Genomic DNA, 13,340 nt, shown 5'->3' with positions numbered 1-13,340 from the left:
ACATGAAAATACAACTCAATGTAATCATAAATTTGATCTACAGCCAAGATAATCATGTCCCTTATCAAGTAAACACATATTGTGTTCCTACCGGGAGTCGAACCCACAACCTGGGTATGTGCCCTGACCGAGAATCGAACCCACCACCTTTCGGTGTACAGGACAACACTCCAACCAACTAGGACACTGGCTAGGGCTAACCTGCTCTTTTAAAAGGACTCTTCAAGAAAGATTAAATTAATGCTTTATTCTTCTCTGCATTAATTTTCCTATAGCAAGGAGAGGCCTTAAAATCACTCTGTGACCCTCAACAGGTTTGACCAATATCTATTGACAATGATGAGACATTTTCTTTCACTAGAGATTCTTTTTTCAGAATAAGCACTGGATCCAACATCTCTCCCCATCATGCTCTTCAACTTTTCCAGTATCACCAAAGCTACTCTGTATCCCTCTTCTCTGGCATTATAAATTTTCACTCATCTTTCCACACCAAGCACAAGCGTTCACCTCTTCCAGGAAGCTTTTTCTAGTTCCCCAGGAAGCGTTCACTGGCCCCCCTACTGGGCAACCCAGAATGGCTCTTATTTGTACCATTGCCACTCGCTTATTGTAGGACAAGTGTATGTTTAAAGGTGTGTTTCTGTTGGTAGACTGTGATCCACTAAAAGGTATGGATCTATTTTTGATTATTCTTATGCCTCTATGTTCTAATAGGAAGGTTTGGGGACAGTGGGATGGGCAGCTATGACCTTCCTTGAGCTTGCCTGAGATACAGTGCCTGTTACACTCAGGACCAGAGTTCTGCTCCCAGATGGCCACCAGCATGGACCAGCCTCAGCCCCATCCCTGATTTCTCTGTATTGCATAGGCCTGCACTACTTTGATCCCTGAAAAGGGTGTGGGAGCCCAGTGAAGGTTAGGATCAAATTCCCTCTGGGAACGGCAGGTGGGTGCTTTGAAACACAACATTTGATCTCTAGAAACAAAGGGATCTGATAGATCAGGCCCTGTAGAGTTGTGGACTAAAAACATACAAATACGTGCTCATCATTTGGGCAGGTGTTCATTCATTCATCCCTTCAACAAACTTTTATGGATCACCTACTAGATACCGGGCCCCAAAAAACAATGTTATGCCCAAAGTGAGAGGCAGCCTCTGCTGCCATGGAGGGTATTCTAGTTAAAGTTCCAGATAACAGTTATAAATTGTGATTGATATCACACACAAAAAATCCAGAGTGTGAAATGAAGAATAAAAGAAATGGAGGAAAGGGAATGCACATGTGTGTGGGTAGATAGATGGATATTGATAGGTGGTCCAGGAAGACCTTTCAGAGTAGATGGCATTTAAACAGAGACCAACAGGATAAGAAGGAGATACGGGAGGGAAGAGCAGGGAGAAGAGCTTCCCAGGCCGAGGGTCCTGCAGGTGCAAAGACTGTGCGGAGTGTTCGACGGCCTGCAGGAAGCCTGGTGGGCCTGGAGTATAGTGAGTGAGGCAGAGAGGGGGATAGAGATGGAGGGGCCAGATCAGGCAGGGCTTTGTGGCCTAGGGACAGGCAGTCGATTTTTAGTTCAAAGGCAACGGGAAGCCACTGCAGGACTTTAAGGGGGACAGTGACATGGTTCAATGTACAGATTCCATCATCTTCTCCTCTTTGTTTTTTCTACTGGGCTGTGAATCACCACTAGCCTCAGCAGCATTTGTCTTGTAGTAGGAGGTTCTTCACTGTGTGCTTTCAGGTGGCCTCAAAGCTGTGGATGTGCTGAGGAAAGACTAGAGATTTGAGCATAGAGAGGTGGCAGCAGCCCTTGAACCTGGTGGGCACCAACCCCCTCCATCACCCTTTGGCCCCACACGGCTGGGTCTGCACCACATCTCCCAGTAACCTGGGGTTGGAGAGTCTGCTAGTTTTCCATCTGATTTTAAAAATAAGTAAATATTGCAGTCAGTACACAGATATGGTGAAAATACAAAGCAAATGACAGAGTTAGGGACCTGCAGCTCCAGGCAATGGTTACAGATATGAGAGAGGTTTTCAGGGCACAGCTCAATCTGAGAGGACCCCATTTGCTCGTTCATGCTATACATGTGGTTTTGGAGGGACAGAGGCCAACCCTGAGGGAAATTTTGGAAGCTGACAATGGAAATAATTTTCGGCCTTATGCAAAGAAACAGGTCAAACACCTGAACTCCTGGCAAATATTAAAGAAAGCAAATAAGTGTGTTCATGTCATTTCAACATTCCCTTTCAAACATGTGGATTTAAGCCAGTTGGGTTTGAAATCCATTCAGTTTGTGTTTTTGCCAAGAGTTTTGTGGGTATAAAGTTTAAGAATAGCTGTGTACACACATAGGATGCCTATAGGGAAATGTAGATAAATTCTAGGTTGGGAAATGGTTCTGTGAGCAATTGCCCTAGATGTTTAGCCCCAGATGTTTGTAAAGACAAAAGAAGTAAATGGCTGTAGTTCAGGTAAATATGGACTTGCTCAGTAACGGGCTGGAGTTTTCTTCCCTGCATACAACTTCTCCCTCTCACTTGCCAGCTCATTTGGCTTGAATAATTGTGAAATGAGCAGCCTGATCAGGGCCAGGGGCCTTGACCTGGGAATGTGAAAATGCGATGAAAATTGAAGCAGCTGGGCTTTCTGAGGGGGCTGCAAACAAGTACATCCCTCCCACACTCACTTATTCAAATCTTATTTATCAAGGTATTGCTTTGGACTAAGGACTAGTTTATAATCTGCCTGGATAGATAAGCCTTGTACCTAAACAACTCTAAGACTAAATATCCTGTGATCTGTCCTGAGTCAGGGACAACCAAGCACTAGTACATTATGGCCAGGGAAGGGCACTCTGACAGTGATAACCAGGCAAGCTTCCTGAAGGAGGCAGTGTTTGCACAGGGCTTCCGCGGGCAGTAGGATTTTTTTTTTTTTTTTTAGTCCTCACCTGAGGATATTTTTTCCATTGATTTTTTTAGAGAGGGTGAAAGGGAGGAGGGGTGAGAGAGAGAGATCAATTGGTTGTCTCCTGCGCTTGCCCTGAACATGGCAGAGGTTCAATCTGCAACCGAGGTATGTGCCCTTGACCAGAATTGAACCCACGACCCTTTAGTCCTCAGGCTGATGCTCTAACCACTGAGCCAAACTGGCCAGGGCTAGACAGTAGGATTTTGATAGGCAGAGAGTTGGAGGAATATCTGAGCTTTGGCATATGGGTAGCAAAGCAGATATGTTTAGTGGAGAGTAAAGAGGCTGTTTGGCAGAAGTGTAGAATAGTTAAGTGCCAAGGTGGAAAAAGGTGGTCACAGGCAGGTGGTAAAGACCTTGAGAGTGTGTATGGGGAGAGGGCACTCTTGTTTTGTTGGCAAGAGGGAGCCAATGGAGGGTTTTGAGCATGAGGGTGTGAAAAGTACTTTTAAGAAGATGACAGTTGTGTGTAAATAGGCAGGAGTGGGCAGATGTTGGAGCCATGGAGACCAGTTGGGAGTTATGGTCATGGCCTAGGAAAGTGATAACACATTTTACAGAGACACTGCATAGTGAGCATGACTCTCAGGCAATGAGTTGAAGATGCAAAACTATTTCTTCATTTAAAAAATAATCAAACAAATTCTGACTCAAAGCCATCATCCTGTATGCTATTGGGGAATTCACTGTGGTCATAATTGAGGACCTCTCATCTGAAAATGGACACATCGGAATCTAGGAGGATTATGTAGCAGGTGAAAATGGGGAGGGGACCTCTGGTCTCTTGTGGTCTTACTGCTGACATCTTTGTTGTTTAATCCTGCAGTGGTGCACGAAGCGTTTCTGTGCCATAAGACAAATACCCTGAGAGGTGAAGTGAGTATTTGGATGACTCCACTTGACAGATGAAGAAACTGAGGCACAGAAGATTGTGAAATTTGCCCAAGAATTCACAGCTGGCAAAGAAAGAGCCAGGACTGAAAGACCCTTTCTATAATCATGAGTCCACAGCAACCTGTGTAGCACATACAAGAATCAACCAATGAATGTATAAATAAGTGGAGCAACAAATTGATGTCTCTCTCTTTTCCTCTTTCTAAAATCAATCAATAAAAAAAGATACCACCCATGATTCTACCAGTGAAGCAAAAGCTATTATACATACATATTTACCTATATAAATAAAATTATATCCTGATTTTTTTAAGCTTAAAGTTATTTTAAATGACCTCCTTTGTCATTAAAAATGCTTTGAAGCATTATTTGTCATGGGTGTATAATATTCCATTGCATGGGCTGCTAATTTACTTTTTCCTTTTCATTTACTAATTCTCTGCACATTCAGGTTGTTTCTCAATGGTTTACTGTTATAAATTGTACTGTGACAAGCAGGTGCACAGGTCTTTACCTCTAGTTTGGATAACTTCCTTGCGACAGGGTCCTGAAAACTGAATGACAGGGCATAAACATTTTTAAGGTTACTGATTTATCTATTGCCACACCTCTTTCCAAAAAGATTATACCAATTACTGTTAAAAGCCATGTATAAACATAAATCAAGTATTATTTTTAAAACCTTTGCTACTTTAGAAGGTGAAAATGCTCTCTCACTGTGCCAGACTTTGCCCCTTGATCACATTTATTTCTGAGAACCTGATGAAGAGGGTCACGTTCCTTAAAATATTATTAATCTTGCCTGCCGACTGAGTTTTTTTGTCACCTTCAATTTTGCCTCTGAGGCAAGTACCTCACAGGTCTCACCCTAGTTCTGGCTTTGATTCACTCCACTTTGCAAATGAAGGAACGTAAGGTGAGAAATGAAATACAGTCAGCCCTTCGTATCTGCAGGTTCTGAACCCTCGAACTCAACCAAGCGCAGGTCAAAAATATTCAGGAGGAAGAAGTTACCTTGTTGCTGATGTGTACTATGTCACTGTGTCTGTACTGAACATGTACAGACTTTTTGGGGTCATTATTCCCTAAACAATACAGTAAACAACAGTTTACATAGCACTTACATGACCAGGTATTATAAGTAATCTAGAGATGATTTAAAGTGTACAGGAAGATTGCGTGGGCTATATGCAAATACCATGTCATTTTATGTAAGGGACTTGAATATCCATGGATTTTGGTATCTGTGTGGGTCCTGGAACCAATCCCCTGCAGATACCGAGGGACAACTGTATCTTGATTCGGGTCACACAGCCATTAAGTCTCAGTGATGACATTCAAATCAGGTATGTGTGACTCCAAAACCCTGTTTCTACTCGGCTACCTTGGTGTTTCAGTCCCGGTTTTTGAATGTGAATGATGAGAGAGAATAAAACATTAACAGAAATGAGAAACCTGGAGGAAAAGGAGCTGGTCTTTTTTCGTGTGTGTGTGTGTGTGTGTGTGTGTGTTGGTAGTTTGTTGTGGGTCATGATTTGGGGACATGGGGGAATCAGACCTGTACACTGTGGGGTATGTGTCAGGTGGCTGAAAATTCAGGTCTGGTTTGCAGGAAGGAGTGAGAGGAAGGCCAGCACATGCCTAATTGAAAGCTCCAGTGTTTATCAAATTTGAGAGCAAAGGCTGGGTTCTGGACTCAGAACAAAAATGTGACCAGGCAGAGTTCCTGGGGATGGTCACATGTGGTTGGGTCACAATCCCAAGCCTGCTGCCAGGTGTCCAGCAGTGCCCACCTCCATTGGTGCAGCCAGTTCACTGCATTCAGCAAGGACAAAGCTGGCAGGGGAGCACTCCCGGGAAGCCCGGGGCAGAGCTGGGGGCTCTGACACTGACCAGAGGAGCACAGGGGTCACTACAGGTCGGCAGAGCCAGCTCAGGTGACGAACAAAGACCCAGACGTCCACTGAGCTTTATGGCTCAGGAGAATTTGGAGCCCCTGGCATGGGGTGATTTACTTGTATTGGGCACGGGAGGCTCATTTTGCAGGAAGTGGAACATAATTCTTGGAGTGGAAATAGGACAAGAAGTCTCCCTGCTGCACAAATCAGTGCCCTCTGTTATGCCAGGTGCATTTTCAGTGGACCTGGCAGTGGACCTGGCAGTAAATCCATTCCACTCTTCTTGCTTCTTACCTCATTAGAGTCAGACACATCTTACATGATAAGGAGGGAGCCTGGAGGGATAATGGAGAGTCCGGCCCTGGCTGGATAGGGGGCAAGGCTAACGGCTGAGTAGTGAAGTTGAAGCAGGTTTGGACGGTTGAAGCCTTTAAGAGTGGATGAAAGTTGTCCAAATAACCATGGGGAGTGAACGGGAGTGACTCAGCACAGTGTGCCCGACAGCTACGGGGTGGAAACAGAGCAACTCCCCCAGAGGGCTTGGGGCCTGGTGAGGAGGCCACAGAAGGTCAGAGGGAAAGAGGTGCAGATGCTACAGAGACAGGTCAGCCTGGGCTCCAGGTGGGGCAAGCAGATCTGGAAGCCAGAGGAGATGGTGCAGGGAGTAGGTAGACAGGGAGATGGCTGAGAGAAGGCAGAGCAGGTCTCCTAGGCCTGAGGGGTTGGTGGGACCAGGGAGTGGTTAGGGAAGGGCAGCTCAGAGCTGGAGAAGGAGCAGCACTGAGTGGTCACAAGCACCCAAGTCTGGCTTTGCTGGTGGTAGCTTGAATGGAGGAAAGAAAAAACCCAGGGTGTGATGTTGGAAAGATGATTTCCTATTGCGTGGAATCCTGTCCAGACAGACGGTTGAGAGGTGGTGGTAGAACAGCTAATTGTAAAGAGCACTATGAATTCAAACCTTGTCTGCTCTACCTGGCACAGGGAGTCTGTGAAGGAGACTAGAACCTGCTGGGCAGAGCATGCAGCCATCCCATAGCCCAAGGGAACAAAAACATCAACCTTTATTAAATACCTGCTATGTTGCAGGCAGTATAGGAACTTTTGCACAAATTATGTAATTCAATTTTTGTAATAACCTTTGAATGTTGTCCATGTTTTACACATGATAAAACAGAGGCTCAGAAAAGTGAAATAACTTACCCTAGGTTCACATAGTGAATGGTGTCAGAATTGGAAGCCAGATCTATTTGATACCAAAAGCTGAGACTCCATATGTAACTGTAGCAGAGGTTAATTTAAATCCATCAGGAGGATTATAAAACCTATAGGTAAGTGGTAAACAGCAATGATGGTTATAGAAGCTTAGTTCCAGAGGGAGGGATTGTCTCTCCCATTCAATCCTAGGTCCTCAGCACCTCACCCACTGCCTGACACATAGTAGGACTCAGAATATGCTTGTTGAATGAATGATAATAAGCATATATACTCAGAGCAATAAAGAAAAAGGTACAGGGACACAAAGTCCTTCTAATTTATCAAGAATGTCAGTAAAAGGTGGGAGGTGGGGATTTGGAAGAGCTTCAAAGTGCCTGAAACCTCTTACCTGTGGGAGGTTAGGGAGCTGGAGTTGACATCCATAGCAGAGAGTGGATGCTGCTGCGGACAGAGCGCCAATAGATGCAGACTTTCCATAGGAGCTTCTAGTTCCCCAGTAGGATGTCAGCCTTACCACCTGTTTTCCACTTGCCAGACTACAGATCTGGCCTCAGAGACCAGAAGCAGCCAGCCTCCAGGCTTTCTGATGAGGGTGAAATTTCCCTCTACCAACAGTGTTGCCGGAGATGTCCAGTGCAGCTTGTCCAAAGTGCACAGCTGTGTCCACTCCTCCAGGTCTTGTAAATTCATCCTTCAATCAAGAAAGGTACGGACTTGGACTAAATTAGAGAAAATCCTTTAGGAAAATCCCCTTCTGAGAAAGTGGTTTTAGAAATCTGTGCTAAGAAAAATTTGGTTTCCATTGAGAAAGGGCACTGAGGCAACTTCAGTTACAATGAAATAAGATGTTGCTAGATTCTCTAATCACAAGTGAAATCTACTGAGCTACTCATATTTCCCTTTTTGCTTTGGCTTCTAGGAAATTCATCGGTAGCAGTTACGTTTTTCTTTATGGTTGGCATATTTATAAACTTTTTTCTTAGCCCTGATTTCCTATATATATTTGTATTGTCTTACATCATTGCAATTTCAGCTGCCTCAACACCTTGTAGAAATAGTTAGATGCAGAATAATGAACAGAAGTGAAGTGCCTCCCTCCTGTTCACTCAGGTGCAGTCTTCAATGTAAAGGGCAGTTGCTGACCCTCCTGGGCATGGTGGCCACCAGGTGGCACCAAAGCTTTCCCACAGCCCTCTTCAGCGAGGCAATTTGGCCTGAAAGTGTTTCTGTTCAGTTTCTTGAGCTGTGCCACACACATTCTGAGTAGCTCCTGTACAAAATGCACCAGGGACTGGGCAAACCTGACCTAAGGGAGTCTAGCTGTCTTCTTTCACATGCTCAGCTTATAAGATCAATTTTTAAAATGAGGTGGGGCAACCCCCAACCAGATCAGGCCAGCCAGTTGGGGCTGTGCCACACTCTCAGAAGCAGCTCTGTTTTTTTCTACACCATCTGAGGCAACTGGAGGTGGGACCCTCATTACAAATGGAAAGTTTAGAGAGGGTGTCATAAGGACATGAGGAAGGGGCCTTTTCAGCTTCACCAAATGTTCTGGTGACTTCTGTCTGAAATGAATATGTTGCTCCTAATAGTGGCCACACAACTGGACAATAGTTATCACACTTTTAAAATAGAAACTGACTGTTCAAAAGACCCAACTGTGCTGACATTACCATTCATTTCTGCCTCCGTTATCCACTTGGGTAAGTTATGTCATTTAGAGTCATTTGTAGTTAGGCCTCTATGCCCAAGAGTAGAAAAAAGCCTTCAGAAGTTGGAAGAATCTAATTATATAAAGATCTTTATACTCAAGTTCTTGACCCCTCATGAATTGATTTATTACAATTGTGACAAAAGGTGTTTCCTTTGAGAATCTATTTTATTCCTATTGATTTCTCAAGCCTCTGCAGTATCTCATCAATTGTATTTCCAGGGGATTAAAGAGAAGTGGAACCCTACAAATCAGAAGGAGGCATTTAGTTCAAATCAGACACAGGGAGCAATGTGGCCCTGGTCAGATAATTGGAAGGTGACTATTCAGCTAGTCCCACTGCTCTCCTGAAATTCAGTCCTGGGATTATTGGTCAGAACTGGTCATTGATATTGTTCTGTGGGTTTGGGAGGGAGAAACTCTCCAGTTAATTTGCCTTTAAGAATCTCTTCCAGGAATTCTGAGTCTACTCAGGCACCTCTTACCTGATGGATTGGAGAATTCGTTCATCTACAGAAACCCCAGTAGGGGGATAGGAAGATAACTACATTTCTTCTGATTTACTTGGCACTGAAGACATCAGCTATGAACTCAAATGTTTCCTGATAAAGGTAAACATTTGTTCTCATCTGGAATGCACTACATAGTCTAATAGACTCCCATGTGACTGCTCCTCTGCCATTGGGTCCCTGGGCTCAAGAAGCATCCAGCACTACAGCCTATTTAGTATATCCATACATCAGTCCTCCCACATTCACAAAAGCCTTTTTGGTGGCTCCCCACCATATCTCCATGGATGACCCTATTGGAGTGACCCAAAATGAGTTCTGTAGGGCTCGGCAGGTCAGTTAGTGACCACCCTGAGAAACGTTTCATCTTTAAAGCAGATACAACGTGGTGTTCAGGGCAGGCCATGGTGGGGCTGTGAGCAGTAATTTTGGGGGGTTTTATTTGGAACAGATGCAAATAAGGGATGGGCTGTGAATTAGGCTTTTACTAACACGGCCCTCTGGGGTAAGCTAGGGAAAGTGCCAAGGAGAAGAAACTGGGTTCCAGTAAATGACAAAAAATTAGGAATCGAATCTAGATTTCCTATATCACAGAGCCTAATCCAGGAGAGAAATAATTTATGAGGCAATCTCAATGTTATTAAATTGAACAAATTTATTGAGCACCTACAGTATGCCAGAGTCTATCACACCAATAATAATCCAAGAGTCAGATCCACCAGTGTGTAAGGAGCCCCCTGGATGAGGAAAGGCTAGTGTATCACCAGAAATGGAAACTAGGGCTTTGTCAGTAGTGTCCCCGTGTCTCCTTCTCCACACAGTAACTGCCAATTCCAACCATGGCACTGGGGGGGAGGGCCTGAATGTGGTCTGTGGTGGGCTTCCCTTTCCTTCTGTGTTATGGGGGCACCTTGCATTTTCTGCTTTTGAATGGTGCTGCTGACATCCTTTGGGGTCAGTTTGGTTGAATGGACTGTGTTGACAGTGGGTCACTGAAGGGTGGGGCCAAAGAGCATCAGGGTTGGGCTCTAAGGCAATTCTAGGGATGCATGTGAGTCCACTAAACTAAGGGTACTAATTAAGGATGAAGACAAGAGGAGCCATCACTTGGCAGTTGGTCCATTCACTTATGTCTCATTGATTTTTGCTACTCCTAAGCTGGCCACCCGTTCCTTGGACGCTGAGTCAGCACCTCTAAGTTATTTTTCTCCTCCTTCCTAATGTTAGCCTGTTGCTCTTTATCACCAGCTACTGGGCAGGAGGTGGACAGCTAGTGGCTTTCTAGGAATCATCTCTGCAGAAAGAAGCTCCTCACTGCTCTGTCCCCTATGGTTCTGCAGTCATCGGCATGACTGGAGGAGCCCACGTTCTTGGCCTCATGCACCATAGCAGCAGAGGGCTGCAGACCTAGATTACTGTTGTTGACTGTGGCTGGGGTCAAAATCAACCTCAGTCTAGCACAAGGACTGGCAAACTACAACTCCAGCCAAATCTGGCCCTCCACCACCTGTTCTTGTAAATAAAGTTTTATTGGAACCCAACCACTCCCACTCATTTACATATTGTCTATGGCTGCTTTCATGTTATAATGGCAGAATTGAGTAGTTAGGATAGAGACCATTTGGCTAGCAAAGCTTAAGATATTATCTAGCCCTTTCCAGAAAAAAGTTTGTTCATTCCTGGTCCTGAATTATAGGAGACCATATTTTTATTTACTTAAACTGGAACAGAATATTGTATATCGGAGTCCTGGAATACCCAGGATGTTGGGGGAAGATCTAAGGCTTTCATTGACAGGGATGGCAAAGATCGAGGCTCCAGAGCAAGTCTGATGATTGGTAGCAGCTGCCTGGAGGGCTGGGTGGAGAAGGGTGCCAAGGCTGTGTCTGGACGGTATGGGCACTTCCAGAGATGTGAAAATGGGCTGTGAGTAATACAGGCAAGGAGCACCAGATTGGGAAACGAGCAAGGCAAATACATGCTCTTCTTCCTCAAAGGTAAACAGCAACCAGGGACAGCTCAGCATTATCCCTGATGCTTGCACTTGGCATTCCTGAGGTGGGAACTGTAAATGTACCCCTACTGGAGTGGGAGAGAGGTGAGATTTAAATACCATTCACACTATGACTGAAGCAGGTAACAGGCAGGAAGGGCCAAGGTCAGGTGAAAGCTCCAGCTTCGATTAAGGCGCCTGTGCACTCATGCAAGGCAACAGTGTTTGTTTAGGGGAGCATTTAGTGTAAAGCTTCCCAGTGTGCAACGGAGATGCTAGTTAAAACGTTACAAATTACTTAAAAATGAAAAAGACAAGCTGACAATGCATATTTGCTGGAGAAAGCAGTATAAAATGTGGCTCCTGTCATTTATATATATACACAGCCCTCAGATCATGGTTTTTAAAATTGAAGAATCCTAAGACTACCTACCCACTATGTCTAAATCCTATTATTCTGTAACTCCAGTGAATGATTCCTCCTCAGTGATCCAAATAAATACAGGTGGGAGTAGTCCTCTGTATCCCTCACTTGTTTCAGTGAATGTGTTGTTGAAAGGTGAATACAAATCTAGTTTTTGGAGCTGAAATAATATTTTAAATGCACCAAGAGTCTGCTACTCATGCTAAATCCTTATAAAGCATATTAGCCACTTTAGTGTAAATCCAGATTTTCAGATGTTGCTAGGCATCAAAGTGTGGTATGACTGTAGCCTGATTTATTAACATATCAAGCTGACTTTTTCCACTATATGTAGTACTTGGACTTTCTTGGGGTCACTGTTCCCTGGTAATATAAATCTGCGAAAACCAGGATTGTACATTATGTTATTGAGCACTAATTTCTCATACAAGTCACATAGTATCTTTCCCGCAGTCAACATTTTGGCTTTAAATGTTCTTCCTTTACAGCATGAAAAGTGGCCAAATCAGCTCTGGCTGACTAAGCTTCCTTTTTCATTTCAAATAATTGTATGAAGCATTTAAATTTTGTAAACATACTAAACCATATCTCAAATGGAACTGAGTATTCAAAAAATATATTTTATGACTTGTTTGTTGAGAATTTATTTGCATAAAAATGCCAGTATTTTCCCACCTAGTCCCTAGAATGGGTGGCATGGCAAACGTGCCAACGAACCTGTGAAACAGATAATTAGGTTTCAGACAGACCTAAGGAGGCTGAACCTGTGTGTCTAAAAAAACAGAGAAAAGGGTGTTCAGATATAGAATTCCTCTGTGTCACTGTCCCCGGGTCCAGCCAATGCTGGGGGTGGTGCGGTATCTCTGCCAGTCTGCTCGGTGTTGGGAGCATCACCAGGGAGCTTGAAGGATGACTCTGTGAGGGAGGCGGCACTAGAAGCTGGGGGAGCAGCAACTGCTGTCACCAAGGAATTGGAAGGCCCTTTGGTGAAGAGAGGGAGGGAAGCCCAGGAGGTCCCCATGGTTGCCCCGCTCCCAGTGGGTAGCTGTCCTTCTCTAGAACCTTTGTGCTTGGAGCAGTGGCTGCCACATCTTTCGGAGGGGAAAGGTGTTTCCAAGGTGCTAAAGAATCTACTGGGTGCAGAATACGCGGAGACCACAGACAGGTCAGAGGAGGACAGCCGCAGGCCTGTGTCCACATCTGTCTCCTGGGACCCCTCTAAGTCGTCAATGGAGAGGAGGTGGCCATGTCTCCACTCTGATGCCCAGTGCTCTGGGGCACCTGTGTTTGGAAAACACTGTGGTACAGCTGAGGAGGCTGGGGAAGGGTCTTCTGTGGGCAAGCAAAACAAGGACTTGCTTCTCTGGAAAGACCAGGGAAGGCTGGGGGCGCTGCTGACTCGTCTGGCAAATTCCTGCTGATGCCCAGCAGGCAGGGCCATCTGGCTGGGCCCCAGGTGTGGACTGTCCAGCAGGTGCTGCTGGCCGCTGCCAGGTGTACAGCTCGGTGTGGTACAGCTCGGGGAAGGCGTAGAATGAGGTTTCTGCTCCGAGGAGTGCTCAGCTCTGCTGGGTTTAGGAAACTTCCTGCGCACCCTTTGTGCCTGTAGGGGGAAGAGGGCATATCCCACTAGTCACCTGAGAAGGAGATTTATTGTTAAATGCATCATGACACACACTTTCTTATAATTGGAAACTTCCAGCAATGTTGTGGCAAT

General features: G+C 45.0%; 1 protein-coding gene across 1 annotated transcript in view; it reads right to left on the bottom strand.

Moving 5' to 3' along the window:
* Positions 1 to 9,838: 9,838 nt before the first annotated feature.
* The window catches only part of FAM124A (family with sequence similarity 124 member A), a 72,200-nt gene continuing 68,698 nt past the window's right edge, over positions 9,839 to 13,340 (bottom strand). The window contains exon 4 of the mRNA XM_081130893.1: positions 9,839 to 13,226. Within this exon, the coding sequence (XP_080987019.1) occupies positions 12,420 to 13,226 (807 nt within the window). The 3' untranslated portion in view covers positions 9,839 to 12,419. The remainder of the gene's footprint in view (positions 13,227 to 13,340) is intronic.

This window comes from Miniopterus schreibersii (assembly GCF_964146895.1).
Source record: "Miniopterus schreibersii genome assembly, chromosome: 2".
In the NCBI taxonomy this organism is placed as follows: Eukaryota; Metazoa; Chordata; class Mammalia; order Chiroptera; family Miniopteridae; genus Miniopterus; species Miniopterus schreibersii.
Note: the sequence above shows the minus strand (reverse complement) of the source record. Positions and strands in the feature narration are given on the sequence as shown.